Source organism: Anas platyrhynchos, chromosome 1 (genome assembly GCF_047663525.1).
Source record: "Anas platyrhynchos isolate ZD024472 breed Pekin duck chromosome 1, IASCAAS_PekinDuck_T2T, whole genome shotgun sequence".
Classification (NCBI taxonomy): domain Eukaryota; kingdom Metazoa; phylum Chordata; class Aves; order Anseriformes; family Anatidae; genus Anas; species Anas platyrhynchos.
In genome coordinates this window covers 139277282-139303959 of record NC_092587.1, presented here as the reverse complement: position 1 = coordinate 139303959, position 26678 = coordinate 139277282, and the positions used below count along the sequence as shown (strand labels likewise).

The 26678-nt window shown below is 41.1% G+C and overlaps 2 protein-coding genes across 11 annotated transcripts in view; one reads left to right on the top strand and one right to left on the bottom strand.

Annotated features, from left to right (window-relative positions):
* Window positions 1-5876, top strand: part of CNGA3 (cyclic nucleotide gated channel subunit alpha 3) — a 35193-nt gene extending 29317 nt beyond the window's left edge. For both annotated transcript variants that reach the window (XM_072030625.1, XM_038173192.2), the window contains one exon: window positions 2003-5876. In XM_072030625.1, the coding sequence (XP_071886726.1) occupies window positions 2003-3408 (1406 nt within the window). In that variant the 3' untranslated portion in view covers window positions 3409-5876. The remainder of the gene's footprint in view (window positions 1-2002) is intronic.
* A 6683-nt stretch (window positions 5877-12559) lies between these two features.
* Window positions 12560-26678, bottom strand: part of UBE3A (ubiquitin protein ligase E3A) — a 47836-nt gene continuing 33717 nt past the window's right edge. For all 9 annotated transcript variants that reach the window (XM_072030600.1, XM_027446704.3, XM_027446718.3 and 6 more), the window contains 7 exons: window positions 20748-20892; window positions 16971-17176; window positions 15389-15553; window positions 14838-14993; window positions 14671-14744; window positions 13511-13654; window positions 12560-13298 (listed from right to left, as the gene is read on the bottom strand). In XM_072030600.1, the coding sequence (XP_071886701.1) occupies window positions 13178-13298; window positions 13511-13654; window positions 14671-14744; window positions 14838-14993; window positions 15389-15553; window positions 16971-17176; window positions 20748-20892 (1011 nt within the window). In that variant the 3' untranslated portion in view covers window positions 12560-13177. The remainder of the gene's footprint in view (window positions 13299-13510; window positions 13655-14670; window positions 14745-14837; window positions 14994-15388; window positions 15554-16970; window positions 17177-20747; window positions 20893-26678) is intronic.

The window sequence follows — 26678 nt, the reverse complement described above, 5'->3', positions numbered from 1 at the left end:
TATCTGGGCACAGCTGGGGGTACAGCAAAGCTGGGAGTTGTTCGTGGTATTATGTCTGGAGGGGGCTGGGAGAATTTCAGTGTGTGAATAGAAGCTGTCACGGTAGCTGCTCTCAGGGGCAGAAAATGTGTCCTGGCTCCTTCTATTTACTGATACAGCCATAGCCCAAAATGCCCTTTGAAAAGGTTCAAAACTGCATGCATCAGTATAAAAATGAGAGTTCTTCCAAATCTTTTATTTTTATTTTTATTTTTTTTTTAATAATGCTGACAGCTTGACAGTAATTACAGCTCGTGACAAGTTGTAAACATAATTACAAGACAGGCTAAAAATGCTGTCACTTCGGGAGACACACAACTCACAGCAACAAGCTAAATTCTTAAACCCAGCAAACACTTTGTTCAACAGAAAAGTCCGTTTCAGAGAGCAGCCTAAATCTCAAAACTCTCACTTTTGGGTAGGTGGGCTTCAACTTTGTATAAGCCAACTACCGTGATCCATGGCAGCCTCTCCGTGGTGTGGCTGCAGGAGCAGTTTCACTGTATGTCACCCACCTGGTGACTGTGTCTGTGAAGCAGAAAGGATTCACCTCTTAGCGGCTGGTCAAAACTAGCGTACACTGTGATTTGATGCTTTCAGAAGGTTTTCCTGCAGGAGTCCAGGTCTGTGAGGGGACAAAAAAGAGCAAAGGAGCTGTTATCTCCTTTCAGGAGGAAGGTCTTTTCAATGTTAGTTTTTATAATGGTGACTCAGAAACGCAGTTGCCTGGTCAGATTTTCTGTTTAGGTGCCTAACACTGTTAATAAGGGCACATTTGACCAGCTCTTTCAGTAGTTTCCCGGGAGGTAACACATCCATGGCACAAGCACTGCTTCCATTTGTAGTCACCATCAGTTTACAGACACGTGAAGGCTGATACACACACACACACGAGGCAGATGTACAGGTCTGGAGACATTCCAGAAATGCAGCGATGCTGTACAGCTGCTCTGCAGCTTGCTCTTCCTCAGCAGATGGTTCTCTGTGAAAGTCACTGCTTGTAGATTGCCAAAAGATTAGCAAAATGTGATAATCCCTGATAAACTGGGAGTGTTTTGCTTTTGGCTCTGTGCACTTTTCCTCCTGCCTTGCCTACTGCACAGGCACTTGAACATCTCCACTTGTCATTGCACTGAGTGTTTTGCAGTGAATAACTTTGGCCGTGGAATATACTTAATGCCTCGAGCTTTCTGAGGTAAAAACCAGCACTGCAGCTGTACTGCTCAGGCAGCCTTCCTATGAGTAGTCTTACACAGACGCGTTTTTTGTCTTCTCATAATTCTTAAAATCTAATGCACTCCAAAATCTTTTGAACGAAAAGCATACTAACACACAAAATTCTGCTTAGTAGCTCTCTCACTGGAAGCTCACAAAGAAAAGCAAACCATTTTCTCCGAATGAAAAAAGAAACTCCTGTCAGCTTTAACACTGGGTACAAGAGAAAAAGCATCGCTTGGGGGAAAAAATGGATTTCATGATCTCAGGGGTATTTATATTGTTCTGGAAAAGTTTCTGGTAATCCATTATACCTACTTATTCTTGGTATTTATTTAAAAATATTCAGCCCTGGTCTTATACACAATTGCTTCAACACATACTTAGCTTCGGTTATTTGTCATGCCAACAATTCATGAAAAATTATGCATACAAATCTCCCTGTCCTTTTTGCTAAAAGACAGTCAGCTGTCCCAGAATAGAGCAGAAAGCTGTGGGGAGCACTGTGGTGTAATGGAGTCAATGCTCTACATTGTTATTTACCAGTTTAGAAACTTAATTGAAATATTTCAATTTACAATGAAGCGTTTTTCATTTAATGATCTCACAGTCTGTTAATGTCAGTATGCGTAGCAGTGGGAGTTTTAATGTTTTCAGGTATCTGAAACTCAGTACTGTTGGTGGTAATTCTGAACTGCCCCTCTATTCTAACAAGTAAAATACATATCTTTTTTTTTATTCTTTAAAGGCTTCCTTGAACAAGGCTTGCTAGTTCAGGATGAAAAGAAATTACGAGACCATTATACCAAAACTGTGCAGTTCAAACTGGATGTGATGTCTCTTCTGCCAACAGACCTGGCATACCTGAAGGTTGGTTTGAACTACCCTGAGCTGCGATTTAACCGCTTGTTGAGGATTTCCCGGCTGTTTGAGTTTTTTGACCGCACGGAAACCAGGACAAACTATCCAAACATGTTCCGCATTGGAAATCTTGTCTTGTACATCCTTATCATCATCCACTGGAACGCGTGCATATACTTTGCCATTTCAAAGCTGATCGGCTTTGGAACCGACTCGTGGGTCTACCCCAACGTCTCCATTCCGGAGTACGGGCGCCTGTCCAGGAAATACATTTACAGCCTCTACTGGTCAACGCTCACGCTGACCACCATTGGAGAAACACCGCCCCCGGTGAAGGACGAAGAGTATCTCTTCGTGGTCATCGACTTCCTGGTGGGCGTGCTGATCTTCGCCACCATTGTCGGTAACGTGGGCTCCATGATTTCCAACATGAATGCCTCCAGGGCGGAGTTCCAGGCCAAAGTCGATTCTATTAAGCAGTACATGCACTTCCGAAAAGTGACTAAGGACTTGGAAGCCAGGGTTATTAAGTGGTTTGATTACCTATGGACCAACAAGAAAACGGTGGATGAGAAGGAGGTTCTCAAAAATCTGCCCGACAAGTTGAAGGCTGAGATTGCCATCAATGTCCACTTGGACACGCTGAAGAAGGTGCGCATATTCCAGGACTGTGAAGCTGGACTTCTCATTGAGCTGGTGCTGAAACTGAAACCTACGGTCTTCAGTCCTGGGGACTACATTTGCAAGAAGGGAGATATCGGGAGAGAAATGTACATTATCAAAGAGGGAAAATTGGCTGTGGTGGCAGATGATGGCATAACCCAATTTGTAGTCCTGAGCGATGGCAGCTACTTTGGTGAAATCAGCATCCTAAACATCAAAGGTAGCAAATCTGGCAACAGGAGGACAGCCAACATAAGGAGTATTGGTTATTCTGATTTGTTCTGCTTGTCTAAGGATGATTTAATGGAGGCCCTCACAGAATATCCAGAAGCCAAAAAGGCTCTGGAAGAGAAAGGGCGACAAATTCTGATGAAAGACAATTTAATAGACGAGGAAGCAGCAAAAGCAGGAGCTGACCCAAAAGACTTGGAAGAAAAAGTAGAAAGACTTGAAACAGCTCTGGACACGCTGCAGACTAGGTTTGCTAGGCTCTTGGCAGAATTCAGCTCTTCTCAACAAAAAGTGAAGCAGAGACTTGCCAGAGTAGAAACCAGAGTGAAAAAATACGGCAGTGGCACCTTATCAGTTGGAGAAGCAGAGGCCGAAAAACCCGAGGAGCAGAAAAAATAACTGATGGAGTATTTATATTTCCTTACTTAATGGAGAAGGTTGAAACGTGTGAAAGCCATAAATGTATATAAATGTGTGTGCATACATAGCCATGATTATTTTTATACAGACTCAAGAGAATGGTTTTTAGCATTTTTAACTCAAGCGGTATTTTCTTGTAAATAGGACATTGTCACCTTCTTCATAGGGGGAGATTCTGGTCTGTCATTTGGGTACTTTTTTTTTGTACTGAGAGTGGGTTTCTTACAAGTCATGCTCAGAACATCTGCGTATGGTATGTGTACACCTTGACACATTGTCTCTTCACGTGCATGTTGTATGACGAAGGCATTGTACTTAAACTAGAGGGATTGTTTTTTTAAAGGGCTTAACAATATTTATAGGGTACGTGCTCTACCTTGCTAGCCTATTAAATGTGTGGATGCACAGCCGGGCTTCTCAGAATCTCTGTTCATTCACAGTGAAGCAGTCTGCACAAACCATAGGGCTACAACTGAGGAGAAGCTGGCACTTGGCCTGTGCAGTGCAGCCCCATGTACATATGGCACGGCCACACATCCGGATGCTTGTGTCTGAGGCTTTCCTACTGAGCCGGGACCTGCAGGAAGGGTCAGGATGGCAGAGCAGCTGCACGCTTGGAAGGGAGTCTCCAGAAGCTCACTGGTGGAAGATGTCTGTGGCAACACAGCTTCACTAAACCTAGGAAGAGAAAAGAGGGTCTTGGTGCGTGCTGCTCCTGTACGTAGGGTCTAGTGGGGGCGAGTGGTCAGTCCTGGAGGAGCTCTACTAGGAAACTATGAGGACCAGCAGGATGGGCTGTCCCTGACAGCCAGCCTTCCCTCCCCACAGGCTTTTTTGGGGGGGCACATCCTCTGTTGCAGTCTTTGCAGCTATTAGACCTGTGCTTTCTTCCTTTTTATTTCATTTAATGATGTCTACACCACCTTTCTTTGCTGCTTAGCATCAGCTTTTCTCCTGTGTAACTGTCACACTACCACATTTCCACTGGTTAGGGAAAATGAAGACCACGTCTGCTCCGAAATTTTACTTGGGTCCTGTGGATTGGAGCCTGACTGTGCCGGCTGCTTTTCTGCCAGACGGAGGGTGGTCACCTCCTGGTGACTGCCAGCGCCTGGCTCTGGGGTGGCTCACAGGTCTGGCCCGCTCAGTGCTGTCACATCTAGGGCAGTGCAGTGCTGAGATGGTTCCTTGCTCTGCCATGTTGTGGCCCCCGGGGTCACCTCCTCTGAAGGGATTTCTCTTATGTTCTCCCTCTGGATTTAGCTGAGTAAATGCTTGTCTCTGGGCAAGCAACTTTTCCCCTCCTGTGAATGGTTTTGAGCCTGGTGAGAGAGAAAAATCTGCCAGCAAGTAGGTAGTGGGGCTTGGCTTGCAGTAGTGGCATGGGGGCCACCAGGCGAAGGCTCCTGGGCTTGAGCAAGGGCTGCAAAGTGTCCCCAGCACCAGGTTAGCTTTGCAGGGACCTGTTGGTGAAACCAGGCTGTGGTGTGATCAGTGGCAGCTGAGGGATGCTTTGGAGAGCACCTGTACCCTTCCATGGGGGACTTCAGAGCCCGGCCTCTCTGCCTTCTCCTGAGGCTTCACTGAGGGTAGCTGTGGGCCAGCAGCAGGCTGGCAAGAGCACATACGTTAATGACAAATCATCCTGCCATCAAATTAACCATTTACTCATTTAATTGATGCTGGAAACAGTGGAAAATACACAGTGCCAACTAACATCGGTGAGAGCTGTCTGCAACGTTACAAGCCCCATTTCTCGAGCAGGAGGAGGTTTGCCCATGTCATTTGAAGGCAGAGAAACCCAGCCATCCTCTGGCCCCATCTCCTCACTGGGCCAGCCTCTCCTGCCCGAGCAGAGCTGTACCAGGCACAGCAGCTTCACCAGGGCAGCACAGGGCCAGGCTCCTTCCTGCCTCTTCAGCACAGCTGATGGGCTGGTGCAGGGCCACTGCTTACAGCATTACAGCCAGACAGCCACACGTGGCTTGTCTGGATAATAATCACAGATTCATTAGGGTTGGAAAAATCTTCCAAGACCATCTGGTCCAACCATCCCACTACCACCGTCACCCCCTAACCCATGTCCCTAAGCATCACATTCAACCTTTCCTTGAACACCCCCCAGGAATGGTGACGGTGAAGTGTTGTTGTCTACTTAGACCAAATTTATACCTGCTAAAGCCACCCCCCCAAAAAAAACCAAGAGTGGTTGTCTACCTGATGGGTCCAACCGCCTGAGCCATCAGGTAGAGCATAGCTGCTCTTCCCTTTTCCTTGCCTCTTGGACCGGTTAACACATGCCACAAAAAGATCTGTTACTGCTATTGGCTTCAGTCACTTTGAAATGTATGGCTTTTGGTGGTATGAAATCACGTCCTTCATCTCTGTAAGATGTTTTTCCCTTTTCATGTGGATACAGCATGTACATTAAAACCTTTTGAGTAACACTCGAGCAACTCTGTGTTCTCTTATCCCTCTGCTCCTGCTTTTTAGTGTTTTATCGCAGACTTTGATACTGCTGATAGCACACGGCCCAGAAAATCAGCACTTGGAGCAGAGATCTGAAGCGAGGAAAATCCAGGCGGGAATCACCACGCTTTCCCCTTGCTGCAGGGCTCCTGGCCCAGTGCCTGCTTTCCGTGCCCAGCTTTGATGCTGGCGCAGTGTTTGTAGGCGCAATGCAGGCACTGGTGCCTGAGCATTGTGTTTCCTCAGGAAACAGGGTTTTAATGGACACAGTGCTCACATGCCACACTTGTACAGGACACAACCCCTGCTGAAGCAGGTGGCCATAGGGTGGTAGTGTTGCTCCAGCCTGAGGCACCCAAGAGATGCAGACCGTTTTAACATCAGCTGCAGGTGCAGGAAGGTAAAACTGATGGAGCAACTCCATCATCCTCCAGGTCCTGCTTGCAGAGATCTTCCCTAGGGAACAGGCCCCCAGTCACGGTCTTGCTCCAGAGCAGCAAATAATGCAATAACACTCCCTCCTTCTGCCCACATCCCTCCCTGACTATTTCAGTAGAAATACAGTAGAAACAGCTGCTCTGGAAAAATTCACACCAGTGAATGGGACAAGAGAAAGTGTGGTGACAGGAAACAGCACGTGCATGTGCACATACCCCCAGCTAGAGCCGCAGATCTTCCTGCAGGAAGGAACAGCCCCTGCACTTCATTCTCCCTTAGACACCTGCTTTACAGTTCTGCTCCTGCCAAGTATTTATTAACCAAGGAGCACAGAGGGCTGTGCTTTACATTAAGAAACAAACTGTTCGTTTTCCTTTCCCCCCCGAAGAGCAGCATTGCTGCCTGCTGGTCTGCAAGGCAGATTTGTTCTCACAGTGCTGCTGCTGGCCAGGATGAGCGAGGATTTCGTCAGGCAGAGGCAGCCCAGGCTGTCCAACGAGATAGGGCAGGGAGGACGAATAAGGGAGAGCTGCTCTCCATCCTTACATGCTGGCTGGTGACATGACAGCATTTGCACTTGGCTTTGTGGTCCCCTGGCTCTTCTGTTGACGTTTCCACCCTGGAACAGACAAAGAGAACCAAGCCCCTGTTTACATAATTCAGCATCCATAAAATCCCTTTGTGTACTCCTGTGAGAGCAAAGCCAATCCTGCACTAGCTGGGTCTGGCAACCGTACAGGCAGCCATAGTGCAGGATTCCAGCTGTGGCAGCTTTCCTGAGGGAAGCCATCAACCCGGGAATCCCCGTTTCCCCCTGTGGCTGAGTTCACAGCAGAGAGGAGACGAAAGGAGGATGCTGTGGGGGGCCGGGAAAGCCCCGCTCCCTCTGCTCAGCCTGAGGTGGAAATGGAGGGAAACTGGTACAAGCCCTGAGGAACAACCTCCGGGCCTAGAAGCGGTCTGGCCTTTTGTTTCCAAAATCCAGATTTTGCAATCGCTTCCAGCTTGAATTTACTCACTGGGCTCACAAAAACAAAGGCCAAGGCCTGCTGCTGCCACCCCCCCTCGCAGCTTCACTGCTGAGGAGCTGCTGCTGTGTGTGAGGAGAAGCGGGCAGGGAGGGGAGGCTGGCAACATACAGGCAGTCCCCACAGCCTCAGGGTGTCCTCCTCTTCAAGGATGAACACAGACTTTGCTCCAGGAGCAGCAGCAGCTCTCACAAAGCCTTTCTTCATCAGCCTTGACCCTTTTGCAGGGTGATGGCAGGAAGCGGCACCATGGTTGTGCTGAAGCTGTCCTCACAGGAGGCCGAGGAGGTTGCCACCATTGAGCTCAGAGCTCTGCCCAATTTGTGGTTCCTAATCTCTCAGCTTTTGGCCTCCTTTGACGCATCATTTCTTTGTCTTCCAGGCTAGAAAAATAAAGCTTTCTGTTCTCATCTCCAAGGCCTATTTTCTCCCCTTCCTTCTGGAGACGCAACCCCACCGAGGTCACCAGAGCCTCATAGGCACCATGCAGGTGCCTCACAGGGCAAGATCCAGTGGCCAGTCACTGACTCTCCACAAAAGATACAAAAACACTAAAAGATTTTATTTTATTTTTACTTTTTAGCACTGCTTACCTCTAGAGCTGATGAACCGAACAGGCTGTGCTGCAGAGACCCACTCTTTTTAGGAGAATCAGTTGCCAGTTCCCCACTGAAGAGCAAATACTGTACTTGCAGAACAGTTCAGTTCATCCAACAAGCTTCAGTGGGATCCCCACTACTTTCACATTGTGCGTGGATTTAGGCCACTTACAGCACGTCCTCGGGGCTGCTTGTTCCTCTGTACCAGACCAGTGCCCAGCACAACGAAGCCTCTCTCCCAGCAGGGGCCTGGAAAGAGTCATTTTTCTTGTTTTTTTTTTTTTTTTTTTTTTTCTTTTTTCTCTTTTCTTTCCTTTTTTTTTTCTTTCTTTCTTTTTTAAACAGATTCTGACTGTTGAAAGCGCAACGCCTTGCAATAACACAGCTGTCTCAAACTGCACTCACGCAAAGCTCAGAAAAAAAGCTTTGTGTCTAGCAACAAAAAGCCATGGAGCTTTTCTAGGAAAGCAAAACCACTTTGGGTTCCTCCCAGCTTTGGTTTCCACCTCCTTCCCAACACGGGCTGCGAGCAGCAGGCTTGCTCCCAAGGACAAGGTTTCAAGGCTTTGAGGTTTCCCAGCACCAAACTGCAGCAGCCACGAGCACCAGCAGCTGGAGGAGGATGAGGAGGAGCAAGAGCAGCAAGGGCAAAGCTACACAGCACCTGGGCCCTGTGTTAGGCTATTCCCCTTCGGAGATCTTAGTTCAGGAATAAGAGATCATCCCAAAAGAGATACAGAAGCCCGCATTATGTTTTGAGGAGTAAGCACCAGTGGTGGTGGGACCAAAAGAGCACCTGCTTTATTTGGGGGTGACTCTGCAAAGTTCACAGGATTCTTCATGTGCAGATGGAGATTGATTTAAAAAAGACATAAAATCAGTGTCAGTAGCACCGTAGAGATTCTTTAGAAAGCATGCTTTCAGCACTAGGGTTTGTTTCCCTGACAAATTTCCTGTACTGTATTAAAAGCAATTACACTAGGGAAAAAAAAAAAGCTTAATTGTATCATTAGACTACCTGTCTTCATATTTTGCTGTCAGAAACTTAACCAAAGCAGTACTGAAAAGTGCTGGGTCGGGTGGGAGGGAGAGCCCCACATCCAGCAGCAAGGCAGTGTGTCTGATGGCAGGCAGTGGCAGGAAAACCTTCCCTGAGGTCAGCATCTCTCTCGGCAAAGCTACGGTGACAGAGACCCCAGCTGTGCTGTGTACAGCACAAGTCACCTGCCAAGCGACTTCAAAAAAATACTTAGAAAAATCTAGCAATACAACACCTTTTTCAATTATGTCAGAAAAAAAGGCAGAAGACGTTTTTAGATTAGGTACTGGAGAAAAATAAATGCCATTATTTCATGGAGCTGTTCTCATGGAGTTGTCAAGCCAACTTCTCATCAGGGTAAGAGCTGACATGTCTAAAGGCAAAAGCCAATATCAACTCTATTTGTAAAAGAGCATTCCTTCTATAAAGGCCAGTATATACGGTGAATTTTCTTAATAAAATTTGTGTCAGGCCCCTGGTGGTGCTATGGACTTGGTGACAAAAACACAGGTCATTAATCCTTGCCTTGGCCAGAAAAAGCATACAGCTTTTTTAGAACAGTCTTAGCCAATACTGACACAGACCAACAATGGATATAACTACCTAATAAAACAATTTATAGCGACAATAAATTAATAATTACATAATTAATTAACACTAATTAATGATTACAACTGTGCCAGTGAAGCACCTTAACGCTGACACTGTGGGGGCTATCCTCCTACCAAGCATTGGCAGCGTGTAGGCCCGTGCTCCAGAGCACAAACCCAGGCAGGCACCCATGTGAGAGCCTATGTGTAGGCTCAGCACATCAGCTCCACCACTCCTGTGCGGTTTAACACATGGTCTGAAGCTCCTGCTTCAGCTTTTAGTGGATGAGTGGTGCGACTGACTAATCCAAGAGAGCTGCATGGAGAGCCCGGCCCATCGCCAGCCCGTTCTCCCATCAGCTTTCCTCAAAGCATGGGGTGCGAGACGGCCTCCTTGGCTGTCACGGTCCAGACTCATACTAGTGCCTGCTGAACAGAAGATAAGCCCAGTCAGAAATTCACAAAACAGTATTCCTTAGTCACCCAAACTATGTTCACACCTCTGATGGCTGCTCCTGAAATCTTTTCAGCAACTAACAACTGAAGTTTCCATGGTCCTTTCAGATTCAAGTCCTAACACACCTCTAGATTTAAACAAAACTATTCCTTTACTCCTAAGGAAATCTGAAAGAATCCTGTGCTTGTTCGGTATTAATGATTCCTTTCAAGGCATCTTGCATTACTATCATTTGAGGCATACAATACTACAAAATACAGATGAAAGCCCGTTATCCTCTTCACACCAAGGCTGGAAGCTTCTTGGCAATTTATCTGGGTGCAGAGGGAAACACTCTGATACATTTGTCACTTGTCAAATGAGACAATGCTGAGATGCCCAATTTTTTTATTTTTATTTATTTTTATTTTTAATATTCAGGACATGCTGGAGAACATCAGCATCCTGGCATTAGACCACTGCCTTGTGTTCTGGGTCAGTCAAGGGGCAGTCAAGCAAGCCCAACTAGATCTGTGCTGAATTCTGTAGACCCGAAGTTTGCTAAACCCCGCTGAAAGGCTGCATGAAGATAAAACACATTCAGGTTGTTCCCAGAGCCCAGCAGAAGAGGACTGAAATGGCATTTTCCATGCTTTGACAAGCCTTTCAAGCTACAAAAACTGGAACTCCTGTAGGGCAGGAAAGCAGCTTGCAGTTAAAAGATTTCAAGAGTTATTATTTGAAACTGCTCCTGCTGGAGGTTTCGCACATTTGTAACACTGCTAAGGAGGTAAGGTTTCAATACTGTGGCATTTTGGGTAAATTAAGTAGAAATTTTAAGTGGAAAATTTGTCAAAGTCCTTATATCTTACCTGAAAACGATTCCTCAATAAAAAAAAAAAAAGCCTACAGTTTTAAAGGCTAATACAGTTATGTATTATTTTAATCTTAATGCTACAGGAAGACAGAAGAAACATATTTAAGGTGTTAGCACTTCTGTGAGAACTTTGTATGCCACATGGACTGCCCGGCTTTTGGACCTATATAAAAAGTGTGACTTATGTGCCTATCAGTTGGATATAGCCATCCATAGCTACATCAGAATACAACATATTATAGGAATATCGGTTGAGCAGTGTTAGATTACTGATGGCAGTACATACCAGATGGCAGTATCATCATGTAGTTCATACCTGCAACAAAACAGCTCAGCAGAATCCATTCTCACTATCTACAGCAAAAGATGCCCCAAACCCAAATGAGTCAGCAAGAACCATCATTAGATTACCTTGCATTTTCCTCTTAAATCTGATATGCCATGAGGTGAAAACGCTGAAGGCGTACTGTAAGTGCCACCTAGAGATCAAAGACCAGAAGACAGAAAGTACCCTTCTCGCGACAGCAAGTTTCAGTCCTCACATCAAGGCAGCCTTCTTGTGTCAGCCTGGATTCAAGAGCAGACCATCGCTGGACCCCGCAGCACTACAGTTCATTCCTGGAGAGCTTTTACACATCTGTAACCCTCAAATTATGCTATACTACAACGTTTTCTAAACAAATAATTTAATATGCAGTTTATCAAAGTAAGGAAATCACTTGTTTTCTTTTTCACTGAACCATGGTGAAAAAAGGTCACTGTTTTATTCAGCATCATAGTTACATAACAGTTGTCTGTTTCTATTACTAGAAAGAATTTATTAAAATAATCCTGAAAGACATCTTTTCTTTCTCCAATGATTTCAAAACTACGCCTTTTAATGCCAATTCCACACAGTCACTGATTTGATCTGTAGTAGTCAGTTATAGCAATTGTCAAGGCACAAGCTCAGCTCTGCACATCAGCTGTAGCTTGTATTACGAAAGAGATATGCCAGTTACGTCTTCACTTAAAAATGCATAATCCCTTTATCATATATTGCAACAGGAGAAATTAACATTAAACACAGACTACAAAAGGTAAAGGATTTATTTCTGATATGATTTGTAAAGTTAAATTAAAAACCTACTGAATACTTTATGTAGTAGATGAACATAACTGTAGTATTTACTTTCTAACAGTTTATTTAATGGTTGGAAGTGTACAACATGAAGTAGGCCTTGTTTAATATTTTTTAAATTTTGCTTATTGTTAGATGAGATTAAAATACAGTAGCCATCCCTTTAGATTATGTTGCAACACTGATCATGTGCCTTGATAAGTAGGAACAACGATTCATTAAATAAATGGTGATGACATAACATGTAGGGAAGACTTTGGATTGTCTATTTAAAATGTCAACATAATAGGCAATTAAGAATAAAACTTCATTTTAAGTGCACTTCCACATGCTTTGTTTATAATATAGCAAAGACTTCCTATCTTTTTTCCTCAAACACTTCACTCCCTACTCTAAAGCTGTTCAGTTGAAAATGCACTTTCCCCAGTAAACTTTTTTTAAAAAAAGCAACTAAAATTTCTACCCTTTCATATGCTAAGAAATGTTTTTCCTAATTAAAAACCACAATTTATTACAAGACATGTGAAGACAACATATAGTGAAATGAATTTTAATTGTTGTGCTGTGACTAAAGTAAAGTTCTCAAGGCTGCAATTTAACATTCCAAGTTCTCCCTTCCATCTTTATTGATTCTTAAGGTTTTGCACAGAAACTCTTTGGGGGCTAGAACAGCAGTAATTGCATCACACTGTTTTCCAAGACTTCAAGTTTCAAAAGCAAACTCTTCAAAAAGTACAGTTCTTGATTTGATTAGATACAGGGACAAAAATATAGCACATACTTGAAGGTTACATGGTCTACAAATGATGGCAATATTTTCCTTGGGAGAGTACAGTTTGTTTTCTTGTAAATACTCAAAAAGGCTCAACTTCAAGCAGTAATAAACACAAGCAAAAGTGATTTAACCCTTAAAATAAATATTCAGGAAAACCTCTCTGTACATACAAGTGAAAGAATATGTAACACTTTCACGCTAAAAGAAAAAATAAAGATTTTGTTCATATAAGCAGCTGAAATCTGCTGTTCCAGCCCAATGTCCCCAGTAAAGAAGGGAGGCACAAACACAGGTGACTACTGTAGCTCACTATCTTATGGCCTTTTTGGACAGGGACATCACCACCATCATTTATTTAATCCCTTTTGTTATATTTATTACAGCATGCCAAATCCTTTGGCATATGTGATGGCCTTCAATAATCTTTCTTTAAGCTTTTCTTTGCTTGAGTACTCCGGAAGCAAAAGTACATTAAAGCATGTGTGAGATGTAGGTAACCTGTGGAAAAACACAAAAAAGAAGAATTCAGATGGAGGAACACTTACTGCATGCTAAGAAATACATCACCATATTCTAAATACATAACAATGGATTCAAAGAGAACCTCTTTGAAGAGAAACTCTGCTTAAAGATTAGCTTAATTAAAAGTGAAAGCTTAATAAATTAAAGCAGAGAAATTGCTTCCATTTATAATCAATGTAGAATTTTACCTCTCTGTATCTGGGCCATTTTTGGCTATGATCATCTTTAACTTTCCAAGTCCTCCCACAGGGGCTCTGTCTGTGCCTGTTGTAAACTGCAAGAATAGCCTTTTCTGTTCATCTGTAAATGAATGGACTATCTCCCAGAATTCCCTAGTAAGGAAGAAAACAACAGTAAGTAAACTGGAAATTGTTTTGGTACAAATGAGGCTTTCAAAAGTAACTTAACTTCAAAAAGTTTTAGTACTCTCATTGATCTTACCAATTTACAAGTTGCATTCATAAAAAAAGTATCAATGTATTTACGAGTCACTGAGACACTAAAGTAGAAATCAGAAATACTACCAAAATATTGCAGTTTAACTATTTTAAATCTTAATTCTGCTGATAAATGATCTGAAAATACTCCTTATTTTATTATTCTTGTGCCCTATAAAGATACGCTAGTTATACTGTCCAACTGAACCATCTTTTTTCTTAAACTCCACAGTAAACAAATGCAACTGCTGTCAAAGTTTCTCCACCCTAACACAAACTACAGTTTTAAGGCAAAAATCTAGAAGACTAAAGGCATGTTTCTCTGATCCTTGCCTACACAGAGTTCTCCAGTCAAAGGGGACAGTAAGGGGAAAAAAACATTACAAACATTTTTCCTCTTAAAAATGTTGAATTTGCTTGATTTCTAATTAGAAAGTTCTACACACATTGTATCTACTCAAACAATTCAGTGTTTGCAATCCTTCCCCCTTCCCCCCGCCCAACAAAACCACAAGCAGTGATAATTTATTCATAGAACGACAAAATGGTTTGGGTTGGAAGGGATCCTCCTCGAGGATCATCTAGTTCCAATCCTTCTGCCATAGGCACGGACACCTCCACATGGAGCTCAAAGCTCCATCTAACCTGGCCCTGAAACAGTCCTACTTATATGGTTTAAGAGAAATACAAAAATCCCAAGGAAAATACCATCAAAGCTCTATAAAAGTTCACTGGAAGCTAAAAACATTGCTTATGCTATCTGCTCTAACGATAGTACTTGAATAAAGTGCAGTTATAGATAAGACTTATTTCCGATACTACAAAAATACTCAATCTGACAGTGTTAAATTCACTATGAAGAAACAGGCATGTAAAGTGCTTGTACTCCTTCAGAAATTATAAAAGATTACCTAATAATAAGAGAGTCTCTTGTATAGCCACCATCATACTCTGTAGTTTCTTCTAGCGCTTGAAAATCTAAATTCTGTAAGAAGATGACATTTTAAAAAACGACCACTAATTATATTAGGATCAAAAAAGCTCCACTTTTTTTCTGGTGTACATTCAGGATTCTTACCCTACTTCCACAAATTAGTAATTCAATTTCCTCTGGTCTAAATAAATATTTCAAAGGAGATTCATTGGTCACCATGTGGAATCCTCTCCGAAAGGCCTTGAACTGCTTTTCTACTGATTTATTGAGTATATAGTCAGCATACAGATTGACAAATTCCTGTAAGGAAACAGCCCCCAAGAAATTCTTAGTACTTCAACACAGACTCCACTCAAAGTATCTCCTAACAATGTAAAATTCCAAAAATACATTTAATCCATTTAATTCTATATGATTCTCAGCTTCTATTCATTTGTGGTTAAGAACAAGTCACAAATATCTCTCAAACAGGCCAAAACATCACACCCAGAACCCAGAAGCTACACATGTACCAATGCCCTCTAACAAAGAGAGCAACCACCCCCTCAAAAAAAAATAAAATCAACTGCCATGCTTTAAAACGTGCATTATAGAAGTGAGACCAACCTCTATAGAGTCCTAGATAATTCTGCACATAGCATCTAAAAATTACACATTACATTAGAAATATATATATATCTGAGGGTAAAGGGTACCTTTCTATTTTCATTTGTAATAGGAATTTTATCACCGTTTTCCTTTAAATCATGCATCATTGGATTGCCAAAGAGATCAGTATGGGATATTTGAAACGTTATCATCATATCATCTTCCACACTTCCTTCATACTCCAGCAAGTCTCTCAGACTCTGGTAAAGAACCTAATGGAAAAAGAAATACACATCTGTCATTACTAAGTTTCAACACATGACTCAAGACTCAAGAATACAAACTGAAGGTGTCAGAAAAAACAAGTGGGATTATATTTTTATAGTGAAGTAGAAGTAATTAATGTTCCCCTCAATGTTTTAATTTCTGGAAGTTCACATGTAAGCCTTGCCCTCTCACTAGCTGGATCTTTTTGGTACGTCCACAGCACCTCTTAAAATACCTTGCATTGAAAACAACTGGACTTGAACTCTGGATCATGAGGATTGGGGAGCATCCCACACTTGATAGCATTAGAGAAGATTGCATGGCTTGACTACTCTGAACTTCATCTCTGGCTTCTGAAGCAAGTTCCAGTCATATTAGAATACCAAGAGTGAAAAAAAAAAAATAAAATGATTTAAGAGGTCAACATAGGTGTCAGAACAGAAAAAGAAGAGTAGCAGGAAAAAAGAACTACCCTGACTGCCTTGTTCAACAGAAATAAATCTATATTTTCCCAGTCAAAAATGTTTAGTTTATAATTGTAACTAATGGAATCTGGGAGCACTGTATTTCTCAACATCATTTGATAGAGAAACTGGTCACAGCTGACATGCTGATATGTACAGTCATCCAAAGCAGACCGGATAGCCTATTTTTTGATTACACGTGCCTCAATTCCCGATTATATCAAAACAAAAGACATGTTTTTTAAATTATCACCTTACTCTTTTTTTTTTTTTTGAATACCTGAAGATTTTGCATAACTGCTTCTGAAAAGGGAAGTGGTCCCACCACTTTGAAATGAAATGAAGCATAACAAGCCCTACCCATTAGCATAAGAGAAAGCTACTGGTGCAGGGCCAAGACACCCCACATACATGCTTCTACGTGTGCTTCAGTAACGTATGCTCGCAGCTTGGTGCTTTTACGTAGCTATTGGCTTGGAACAAGTGAGGTAAAATAGACATTGATCACTGCTTGCGAACTTAATGAGTATTTATGAACCGCTGCCTCTATCCTTTGCTTAGGAAACATGAAACAAGCATCGTGTCTCTGCATGTCAACTGCTACTGTTACGTATTTCGTATAAATCTATTTCTACAAATACAGGTAAATGCCTCAGTTTAGAAATCTCCTTGGGAAGACACTAAGCAACTGTTAATAATGACATTAAGCCACTTTGGCAGCATGTAAAAAACAGAACAAAGTTTTAAAAACACTCAGTCTTATTTGTTCACTGCCTCCTCCAAAACAGATGTAGGTTTTATTGCTTATGAATTTGTTTTAACAAATACAGACTCTTCACACAAGTCACCAGTTAATTCGCTTCCACCTCTGACAATGATCTTGTGTTTTAATTTAAATCTTGGTTAAGATATTGCCTAGAAAATGCGGTAATAAACTCAAAGAACATAACGAACTTACAGGATGAGAGTCTGCCAGATCACGGAAAGTTCCTTTTTTGCCCATTAGCTTCCTGTAGACAACCATGGGAAAATGTACATCCAGTATACAGTTATTGTAAATAGCGAGCCCCAGCACTATGCCGATCAGCGTGAACTGACCCTCAGTTTCAAAAGAGGACGGATTAAACCAAAACAGTTTTGTAGATTCATCATATGTGAACATACCTGCAAAAAATGATTTTGAACAATTGCGGTTACTTTTCGATAAAAATGACAAGTAAAACATACTTTTATAAACCTATTTAGAGCACCTCCAAAACATATTTAAAGTTATACTGAATTTAATGGCAAAAAAGAGAAGCTACTTACCTTTAGGGTAACTGAAGCTGCTCGAAATGTTAGTATTCGCTTTATGACTACAAGCATGCATGAGGCCTGCAATACAACATCCTAAAATGCCTGCTGAAGTCATACATATAAGCCTTTTTCTACCCCTTCCATTATTGAGGAAGCAGCAGCACATTGTCAAAGATTTTAACTTTGATAAATACAACAGGGCTAGAAAAGAACAATCAATAGCCATGTGGATGAAATCATCCTGAAGAACTCTAGTTACTGCAGAGTGATAGCCTTTCTATGCCAATTCCAGCAAAGGAACAGGAATGGATGCAGCTGTATCACTTATCTGGAAGCTACGATGATAAGCTGGGATTAACCATTGCATGTGAACTTAAAACAAGTTAGATGCCTAACACACCTAAATACATGCCTAAAGATGTATTTTGGTAACTGAGTTAGTGCAGCTATCACATACATCCTAACTTGAGGAAGAAACCTAGCACAGGACTGCTGTTTCAAAGAGAGGCTGCAATCTTAACATCTCACTGCTGAAAGGGTAGGTTTTTCCTTTTTCCCTTATCCTTTTATCTGATTCAGATCACTGCTTCAGGTGACTGATTTCCTGCCAAGTTCACTGCAGGTTTTAATAAACAGCTGAACTGGTACCTGCTAAGAGCTGCAGGGAAGGGATAGGACTATGTGGATGAGAGAAAGTTTCTCTCCCTTTTGCTGTAGCAAGCCATTAGATTACCTCTTGTTTGTGAAACCATGATTTTTATAGAGGCTATAAGCTATTTAAATGAATCCCACTGTGAAGTCTGGTAAGCAAAGACAAACACAGAAACAGACTTAAGAGGAGGTTAAGAGACCACAGTGGATAAATAAAGCCATATTGCCAGTGACCTACAGCTTGTACTGCTAAGCCTCATGATGTCCCTGCAGAATCTAAGGCAAAGTATCCAGGCTCCTTCCTCTCAACACAGCAGAAGTTAGATGCATGCGGTCAAGTACGTGGACTACATTTGCCACAAGATTTATCTCAACAGCTCTTAAAAAGATACGCATATTTACAACCTAAAGAGATGCACAAATCGGTTACAAAGCCGCACAGAGCCACCAAATGCCTCCTTAGACTGAAAATAAGATATCACCTTCAAACAAGATATGAAGCCTGAATTCTCATTCAACTGAACCTAAGGGAATGACCTGCAAACTCATTCAAAGAAGCTGGCTATTCCCCAAAATAGAAGATTATTTATCTCAGCAAAGTACTAGGACAGGGTCAGCTATCAACGGCAACACAAACAGCAGACTAACACATCAGGCAAGTAAACTGGAAATCAGAGATAGATGAGCAACGTAAACATATGAAGGAGAAACATTAAACAGAGGCCTGTGTTCCATTTTCTGAATTGGCTGAAGTTTAGGCAGCTTCTGGATTACTGGCATAATAAAAGCAATGACTTGTACTTTCTGGAAGATGATGAAACAGTTAAACAGTGAAAACAAACAATTCCAGAAAATGTATAATAATGAAGGACTAACAGTTTACCCATACTCACATCTGGAAAGACTAAAATGAAATGTAACATTATTCATTGACCCAAATTGAAACTATTGTACATTAAAATTACAATGTAACACCAGAAGAAAGAAAAGCTGCAATAAGGGGAAAATGCAACAAAGGGAAAACAATTTTGTAATGCTGCTATGAATTAGATGAAGTTATTCCTTCTCTTCCCGTGAGAATTGTTGGTCATAAATCTAATACTTTGTGATTTTGTGTTTTTTTGACAAAAACTTTAAGGTAGTTTAATATGAGAATATTTGAAGTGCACTAGCAAAGAACTATTATAATAAACATCACACACACCTATTAGGCAGATGTTTTAAATTCTATTTAAAGGATTTCTATCACTGGTAAATGAAGCATTCGCAAGTCAGCAGAAGTCACAGTACAACAGCTTATATACCGCATACACCATGGTGATATTAATATGTGCAAAAGGAAAGAATGTGAAAGCAAGCTACATTTTCTGATTTTACATATTTACACCAAAAGCTATTTTTGTTGGCAAAGTTGATATAAATACAAAAATGCTTGTAATTGTTTGTATTTCTAATTAAAAAAAATAAACCATGCACATACACCTAATCTGTTATCTGTCTTTATCTAGAAGGAATGTACATACACGAGCTAAATCTTAGCTGAACCAGACTTCAGTTATTACACAGGTCTATTCAATATATAGCACAATTAAGAAACCCACATAAATTCTTTTTAGATAAACTCAGGTTAAAACAAACATTTCACATGGGAAACAGTACTTGAACAAAGTACTAAGATTTCCTTATTTTGCCATTCTTTAATATGTTCCAGATAACCTTTAACTCAGATTCCAAATCTGATTCCAACAGCAGTTTTTGGAGTGAGTAAGACTGAGTCTGTGTCACTTGTTACAAGCACCTGCCTCGGTATGGCAAAGGGCAAGTCCCAAGATCCAGATTCTGTTAACACGTCTGGGGACTTCCTCCTTCATCTGGTCAAAACAAATACCTATTTCCTAGACAATTTTCTAAGCTACAAAACTAAGAACAACAGCTTTTTAAAAAAAAAAGTTTGATGACCACGTTAACTGATGGCCACAAGCTGTTGAGTTAGATTAGAGGAACTAAAACATGACATCACATTCCATGTAGTCATGAAATTATGACAGAATCCCAGTAGGTCTGATTTCTGTCCTGAGAGAACATTCACAATAATGCAATCATTTAAATTCTTCCACAACTGCAGGCAAGCTGCATATTAAAAGCATGTATGTGCATGAATAAAAACAGAAGTGTAAGAGACTGGTGCAGGGAGCAAGGGAAAAATAAAAAAATGGAAATGTGACTTAAAACAAATATAAAAACCTTGTAGTTGGTTAAGAAGAACTAGGAACAGTTTGATATATCTTAGTCACTCAAGTTTGACACTACTGTCAAACTAGAGACATTTTAGTTTAAATCATTAGAAGAACTGAAACTCTTGAACATATATATAAAAATGTATTTTCTTAAGCTGGGGGAAGGGGAGGAAATAACTCAAAAACTCACCATAGTCCTACTCTGGTTTTATTGCAGAAGTTCTTCCTCTCTGGTTTGCTTACTAATTCTAGAAGCTAATCACAAAGCAAAGCGAGGAGAAAAGTGAGAGAACAAACAAAGGAACCCTGCAAAGGAACCCTGCACTACTGACTTATATTTAAGCAAACAATGGCAGCTTTCTCTAACTACACACAGTTATGCCTTTCATCATTGCTCCATAGGAGGATGACTGACGGCAAAACACTGAGCTTTAATGTGTCAAGTACTCTCAGTCACCAAGGAATCTGGGGAACTTCAGGGAAAAGAAGCAGCAAACGTAGAAAGGCACTGCAAAGAGCTTACTAATTACTCAGAAGCGAAGGTAACATACCAATATCTGGATTGAAGATTTCTTCCACAACCAGCTGAAAAAATTCTTTGGAAACACCTCCTTCATCTACCCCTTGCTCTCCTTCAAATTCAACATACAATTGCTTCTTCAAGTCTGCAGGATTTTCCATGGCAATCATCTCTAGCTATTGAGTGAACAGATGAAATTATTTCATTAGTACATCCCAATGGCTTATCAGGTTAACTACATTAACATCTACTCTCCAAACCTAAGAAGAAAGCAAGCATAAATCACAACTGTAAAACATCAGAAAACAACAGTAATGCTAAATCACGTTAAGCAGGTATTAGCATTTGGGGATTAACGCAGCAAGAAACTTACCGAAGATCTTATCTGTTAGCCAGCTAAGCCTGCTAGCGTTCTCCATTTCCATTCTTCTAAGCACTTATTTCAAGTAAGTTAGCAATATGTTGGACAAAATTCACAGAAAACCATACGAAAACAAGGTGCACTGCTGGGTTAACTAAATTCATCTGACTACAAGAGACTGCAGTTTGATCTACGCAGCTGACAACAAAAGGTTTTGCAAAGGGACCACAAAGATTTGTTTCTGGAACCTTTGTGTGATAACTTAAGAGTGGAAGACAGCAGACATGCCTTTGAAAAGTAGTCACACCTTACTAACAGAGGTAGGAAAAAAAACACAAATAAAAGGACATGAATATTACAGTTAAATGAATTCCCTTTCCTCCTGACCCTTGCGAAGAAGTCTCAGAAATATCTCGCTCTTTTTATTTCAGTGCTTTCACACAGACCTACTGCATTGCTTCCTTGGAGTTGAAAATTCAGGTAAAATCACACAGAAGTTATGATGTTTCATAGGAAAGAGTTTCATTCCTATGTGCAGGCCATTACAGGTCTGTAACACCTTTTCCCCCAACAGAAATGTATCCTTTCATTAAATTACAAGTTATTAAAGAATATTTTTTTTTACCTGCCAAGAAATGTGCTGCTTAGCAGCACAAACATATTGGTCAAACCTGTGCAGCATTATTATACATACCCATGTGCAGAAGAAAATTCAACAGCAGTAATGTAAGGCACAGAAGGACCTGTACAATCTGCAAAGACCATATTCCTGGCAAGATCTGCCTACAATCCAGGATGGTGCTAACTGCACTTACCGGTACGTGTTCTTAACATGCTGAACCTCTTTTTATTTCACTACCCTACCTTATCCACACATGTACCAACACATCCCTTATGCCCCAGAATCAGACTACAGGAGTGTGAAGGAAAACAGGAACAAAGAGGACAAAGAAGGAAGCGATGCCACCAGCGAGATGCTTTCTCCTGAGCCATTTTCTCCTGCTGACACCAAGGTAATGGGCCAGCCACGTCACGAGCAGCACAGCAGGGCAGGAGAGTGACTGAGCTGAAGGTGGGGAGCATTACGGGTCTGGAGGCTTTGAAGCTCCTCATGCAAAAGGAGCACATGGGGAAAGAATCACACCAACTGGTATTGAAAACCAGTATCAGGAAGGGCAGATACAGAGTATCTATAACCTAGATGAGCTACACAGAGGGTAACCCCTTAGAATATAAATCTCAGTTATATAAACAGAGGTTAGCTATGAAGTCTCCACAAACGAAAGCAAGTGAGGTCAGGTTACTAGATAGAGATGTACATTAAATTACAAGAGTCTCTGGAAAAACTTAGTTATATACTATATTAAATAGTCCGTCCATTTGATATCCTACATCATATCACTTGCCATGAGCCATTTTAGCCCCAAAGGAGACCAAAAAAACTTTTTTTTAAAACCGAAGTTCACTGTATTTTTTAAACCAACCATACTTCTGCTGCAAGACCATGTTGCAGTTCCCTCCAACTTGATACTCTTATCATATGCTTCCCACATCAATGTAGTTTTGCATCTTGCCTTTCACGTAAATCTTTACATTTAGCATCTTACAAATGTGTAAGGAGAATTTTGCTCCTGAATAGGACAGAGCACAAGCCATGTTCTAAATACAGCAGTTTATTATTATTTTAAAAACAACACTAGTGATTTACAGACCTTAAGTACCAGTTATATATTAGAGAGATGTTCTCCTTTTGAATTTGTTCTTACAAGTACACTAATACTTTTTTTCTTCCCAGTCGTGAGTTCATTGGCTTTTCAGGATATACCACCACCAATTTACTCTTGTGGAAGTTTTACAAACGTTGATGAGTTCTGAGAAGGCAGGTATTGCCTATGTATTTTTTGGGGGGACAGCAACCCTTTTGACATGGTATAAAGATTTTTGTGTCATGGAAACACATTTACTTTAAAGAAAATGCTCATATTTACATACACGTAGCAGTCAAAAAAAATGGAAGTTATTTTTGGCTGGGAACCAGGCTGTAATGAGCAGCATAAAAGAAATGGCAGTATTAAAAAATGGGAAGGAAACACCGAGTTGAGCAACACTGGTTGAAACACCGTGCTGAACATCTGCGAGGAAGTCAGATAAGGGATTACCAAAAGGCCCGTATTGTGAGTCAAAGCCTAGTAATGTTCCTTGAAGCAGATTTTATGAGGACAACGTTGCTAAGCTGCTCAACTGAAAGTCACAGATTTAGCTGCTCCTTTGAATATCCATTTCTCTCAACTGACACCTAACAAGAAAATAAATGAAACTCAGTAGAAGACACCACCACAACAGTAGAGGCAGTGCATTTTAGTAAAACTGCATTGCTTCCATAGCAAGGAAGTATGAAAGAGTTTAAAAGATTATTATTTTTTTAAACAAATGGAGCTGTCTTGGCCACACCAACACAGATGCTGCTGGATAAACCCAATCTGCATGGATGTGGACTCCCAAAGTTTTAGAAGCTGATGTTTTCTGTCATGATGGTTTGGCCTTGGAGGTAAAGTCAGTGTATTTTCCAGCAACTTCCTAGAAAGCATCTCTGTAACTGTCTGAAGCATAACCGTCAAAAACTGAGTATATACAAAATCAAAGGCTAAGAAGTTGAGGCATGATGTTATACAAACAAGTGTTTTTTGTTGGCTTAAATATGTTAACGTGCCACAACACAGCAGACCGTACGGTTTTCTTTGCTTACGGAACAGCACTGGGTTTCCCTGAAAGATAGGAAGCTCCAACATAACACACAAGTTCAGAAGCAGTGGCAGGAATACTCTTCACGCTACAAGGTAAAAGTGACTACAACTGCTCCAAGGTTCAAAGTACTAGAGACACATCGTGACGTTTGTCAGGCAGCACATTTTGTGCACGTGCAGAACTACATGTGAGTAGTACTTAAAAAGTGGCTAAGGAGCAGCCCCTCAAGCTGCATTTCATGGTTCACACATATGCTTGCCAGTAGATTTTACATCTGGCTGTAGTGATGTACACAGTCTGCACGCAACCAAGGCACGCTAAGGGCTGAGATTTTCAGTTGCACACACAAAAAACAACTCAGTCTCAAAGAACATGTTAAAGCTCCTGGAGTGCTTGGTTTTAGCATCCCGTGAGAATCTGCACACTGGCTTGAGTTGTCACATAGGAGCTTTCACTCACCAATGCATTTAGCAGAGTCATTTGCACCTAGAAGAGGCTGGCTGCCTGCCAGCTGCCTGAATTCAACACCAAATTTGTCAAAGTGAATTTCTAGCTTGCAAGCAAGTACCAGCCAGATCCTGCTGGAGGAACCCACCGCATTTTCCACTTGGGGAACTCACATGTCATAACTCAAACCATTTCCATTACTGCTACCTGAGGATAAATCCACATAATCTGTGCAAAATAAGACAGTCAACTCGGAGGAAGGGGATGAAAGAACGAACTGCTGGGGGATGAAAAAGCAGCAGAAGGGATTTAAGGATAAACCTTTCATTACCACCACATCCACCTAATGTGGCTTGGTTGTAGTCCAGCTAACCTCTTGAAAGAAACCCATTAGATGTAAGAACACATCAGCTGCTTTCTAGGACTGCAAACTGAGCTGCCAACTCCCGAGTGTAAGAGCTCTGTAATAAAAGTGAGGACTAACACTTGACCATTTCCCCTCTGAGGGCTTTTCAGAATAACGTACATATAGCTAAGTACACAGTCTTTCTTTGTATTACATACTTACTGTTTCATTAAGTCCATTTCAATTAAAAAAAATCAGAAAAATATGTTTCATACATGCAAAGAAATTGAACAATGAATTTATAAATGAAGTTTTTTTTCTTATCTATATTAATTACAGGGAAAACTACAACTTGCTTATTAAAAAGCAGCTTTAAACAAGTACTTAAAGGGCATTACTTCAAATTCTAGGAAAAATAACCCTACCATGATTAAAAACATTCCAAGTTCATGTTTGTTTTAATGAAGTCCAAAAAGCAAGATGTACACAATGAACTCCTGAAGTTTAAATATTAAATATGGAGGTAAATCCAGCTCGACTAATTAGCAAAGACCTGCACTCAGTCCATTTGCTAATATGAATTATGAAAGCTGATTGATGCATTCACTTTAAAAATATCCACTGCTGATAAAGAAAACATGAGTAAGATCATCTCAACCTCGCTTTAATCAATATTTCTGAGAATGCCTTCATCGTGAAATTGTCCAAGGAATTCCACATACAGCCAAACAAAGCCTGCAGTAAATATTCTCTAAAAACACCAGTCTGCTGACATGAGCATAAAATTACTTACAATTTAAACAGGTCTATAGGAATTCATACAAACAGTTTCACTAAATAAAAACCCCATAAGCAAAGAGTGTATGGGTAAAATACCAGAAATAGTACTTCTTACCTGTAATTTAAGCATGCTTAGAAACTGTTTTGTCACTGAACAGGTTTAAGACTTTGCTTTTATGATTGAAGACTTATCTTGGCAAATTTTTTAACAGTTACTGAGACCCTTCCAAAGTTCAACATCATACCTGAAACTGCAGCCATCGCTAACAGCATCCAGCCTGCCTTTGACCTACAGTTCCATCTTCGCTGCAGTCAGAGGCAGAGGAAGTCACTCCCGATTGGGACGCAATACTGAGGATTGTCCTAACCCATTTCATGCCAATTAGGAAGCGGAAACAGATTGGTGTTCTGAATTTATTATAGGAAGTGCTTATAACAGCAGCATGCAATTCTGAAACTGAGCAATCAGGCAGCTGCTGAATTAAGTGCAAAGACAACAGTGTGGATGTATTTCCTTGACTACACTTGTCCAGCTACCAGCAGATTTACATCATTCTTTTATGTCATGTCATCCATCTTCCTTTAAGAGGACTTCATCATCTCTCTGAAGAGACCATAAATTCTCTGGATTTCTATTACATCCTTTGATATTAAAATAGGAAACAAATGCAGAAGAGACATAAGCACATGTTAAACAGAGACACTGTATTTTTTCATTCCCTCCTTTCTCAATGCTTCCTCAGAAATACTTGAAGTCTCTTCCTTGAGCACTGATACCTTATTGTCAGCTAAAACACGTCGATAGATATGACTTCTGTATCAAGTGGTTGTTTTTATCAACACATTTTTTCCTCAATCCACATCATTTCACAACAGGTACCTTGATGCATGCGTTTGAAATGTCATGTACAGCTCCCTTCCTAGGGAGGGTGAGTCTTCCTTCATCTTGAAGATAATCCATTTTCCGCTTTTGGGAAGTGCCTGGGCTCCACCTGCTTTCACTAACACCTCAGCTCGGACGGCTTGAATTTAGAACCTTTGTATTTTCTCTCCATTTTTTTTGTCTCAGAATAAACAGTCTAAAATTCTTACCCTCCTTTGGTTTTTGACAGTCAGATCACCATAATTTAACACGCTCTGACAGCTGAAATTAACATCCATAAGAGGATCCATGGCAACTGCCCAGGCATGTATTTGTAGACTGCTGGGCTGTGCTAGGGCTGCTGCACATGCATTGCAATTTAAATTCGTATGCTTGACTTTCAAGTGATTTAAATTACCTA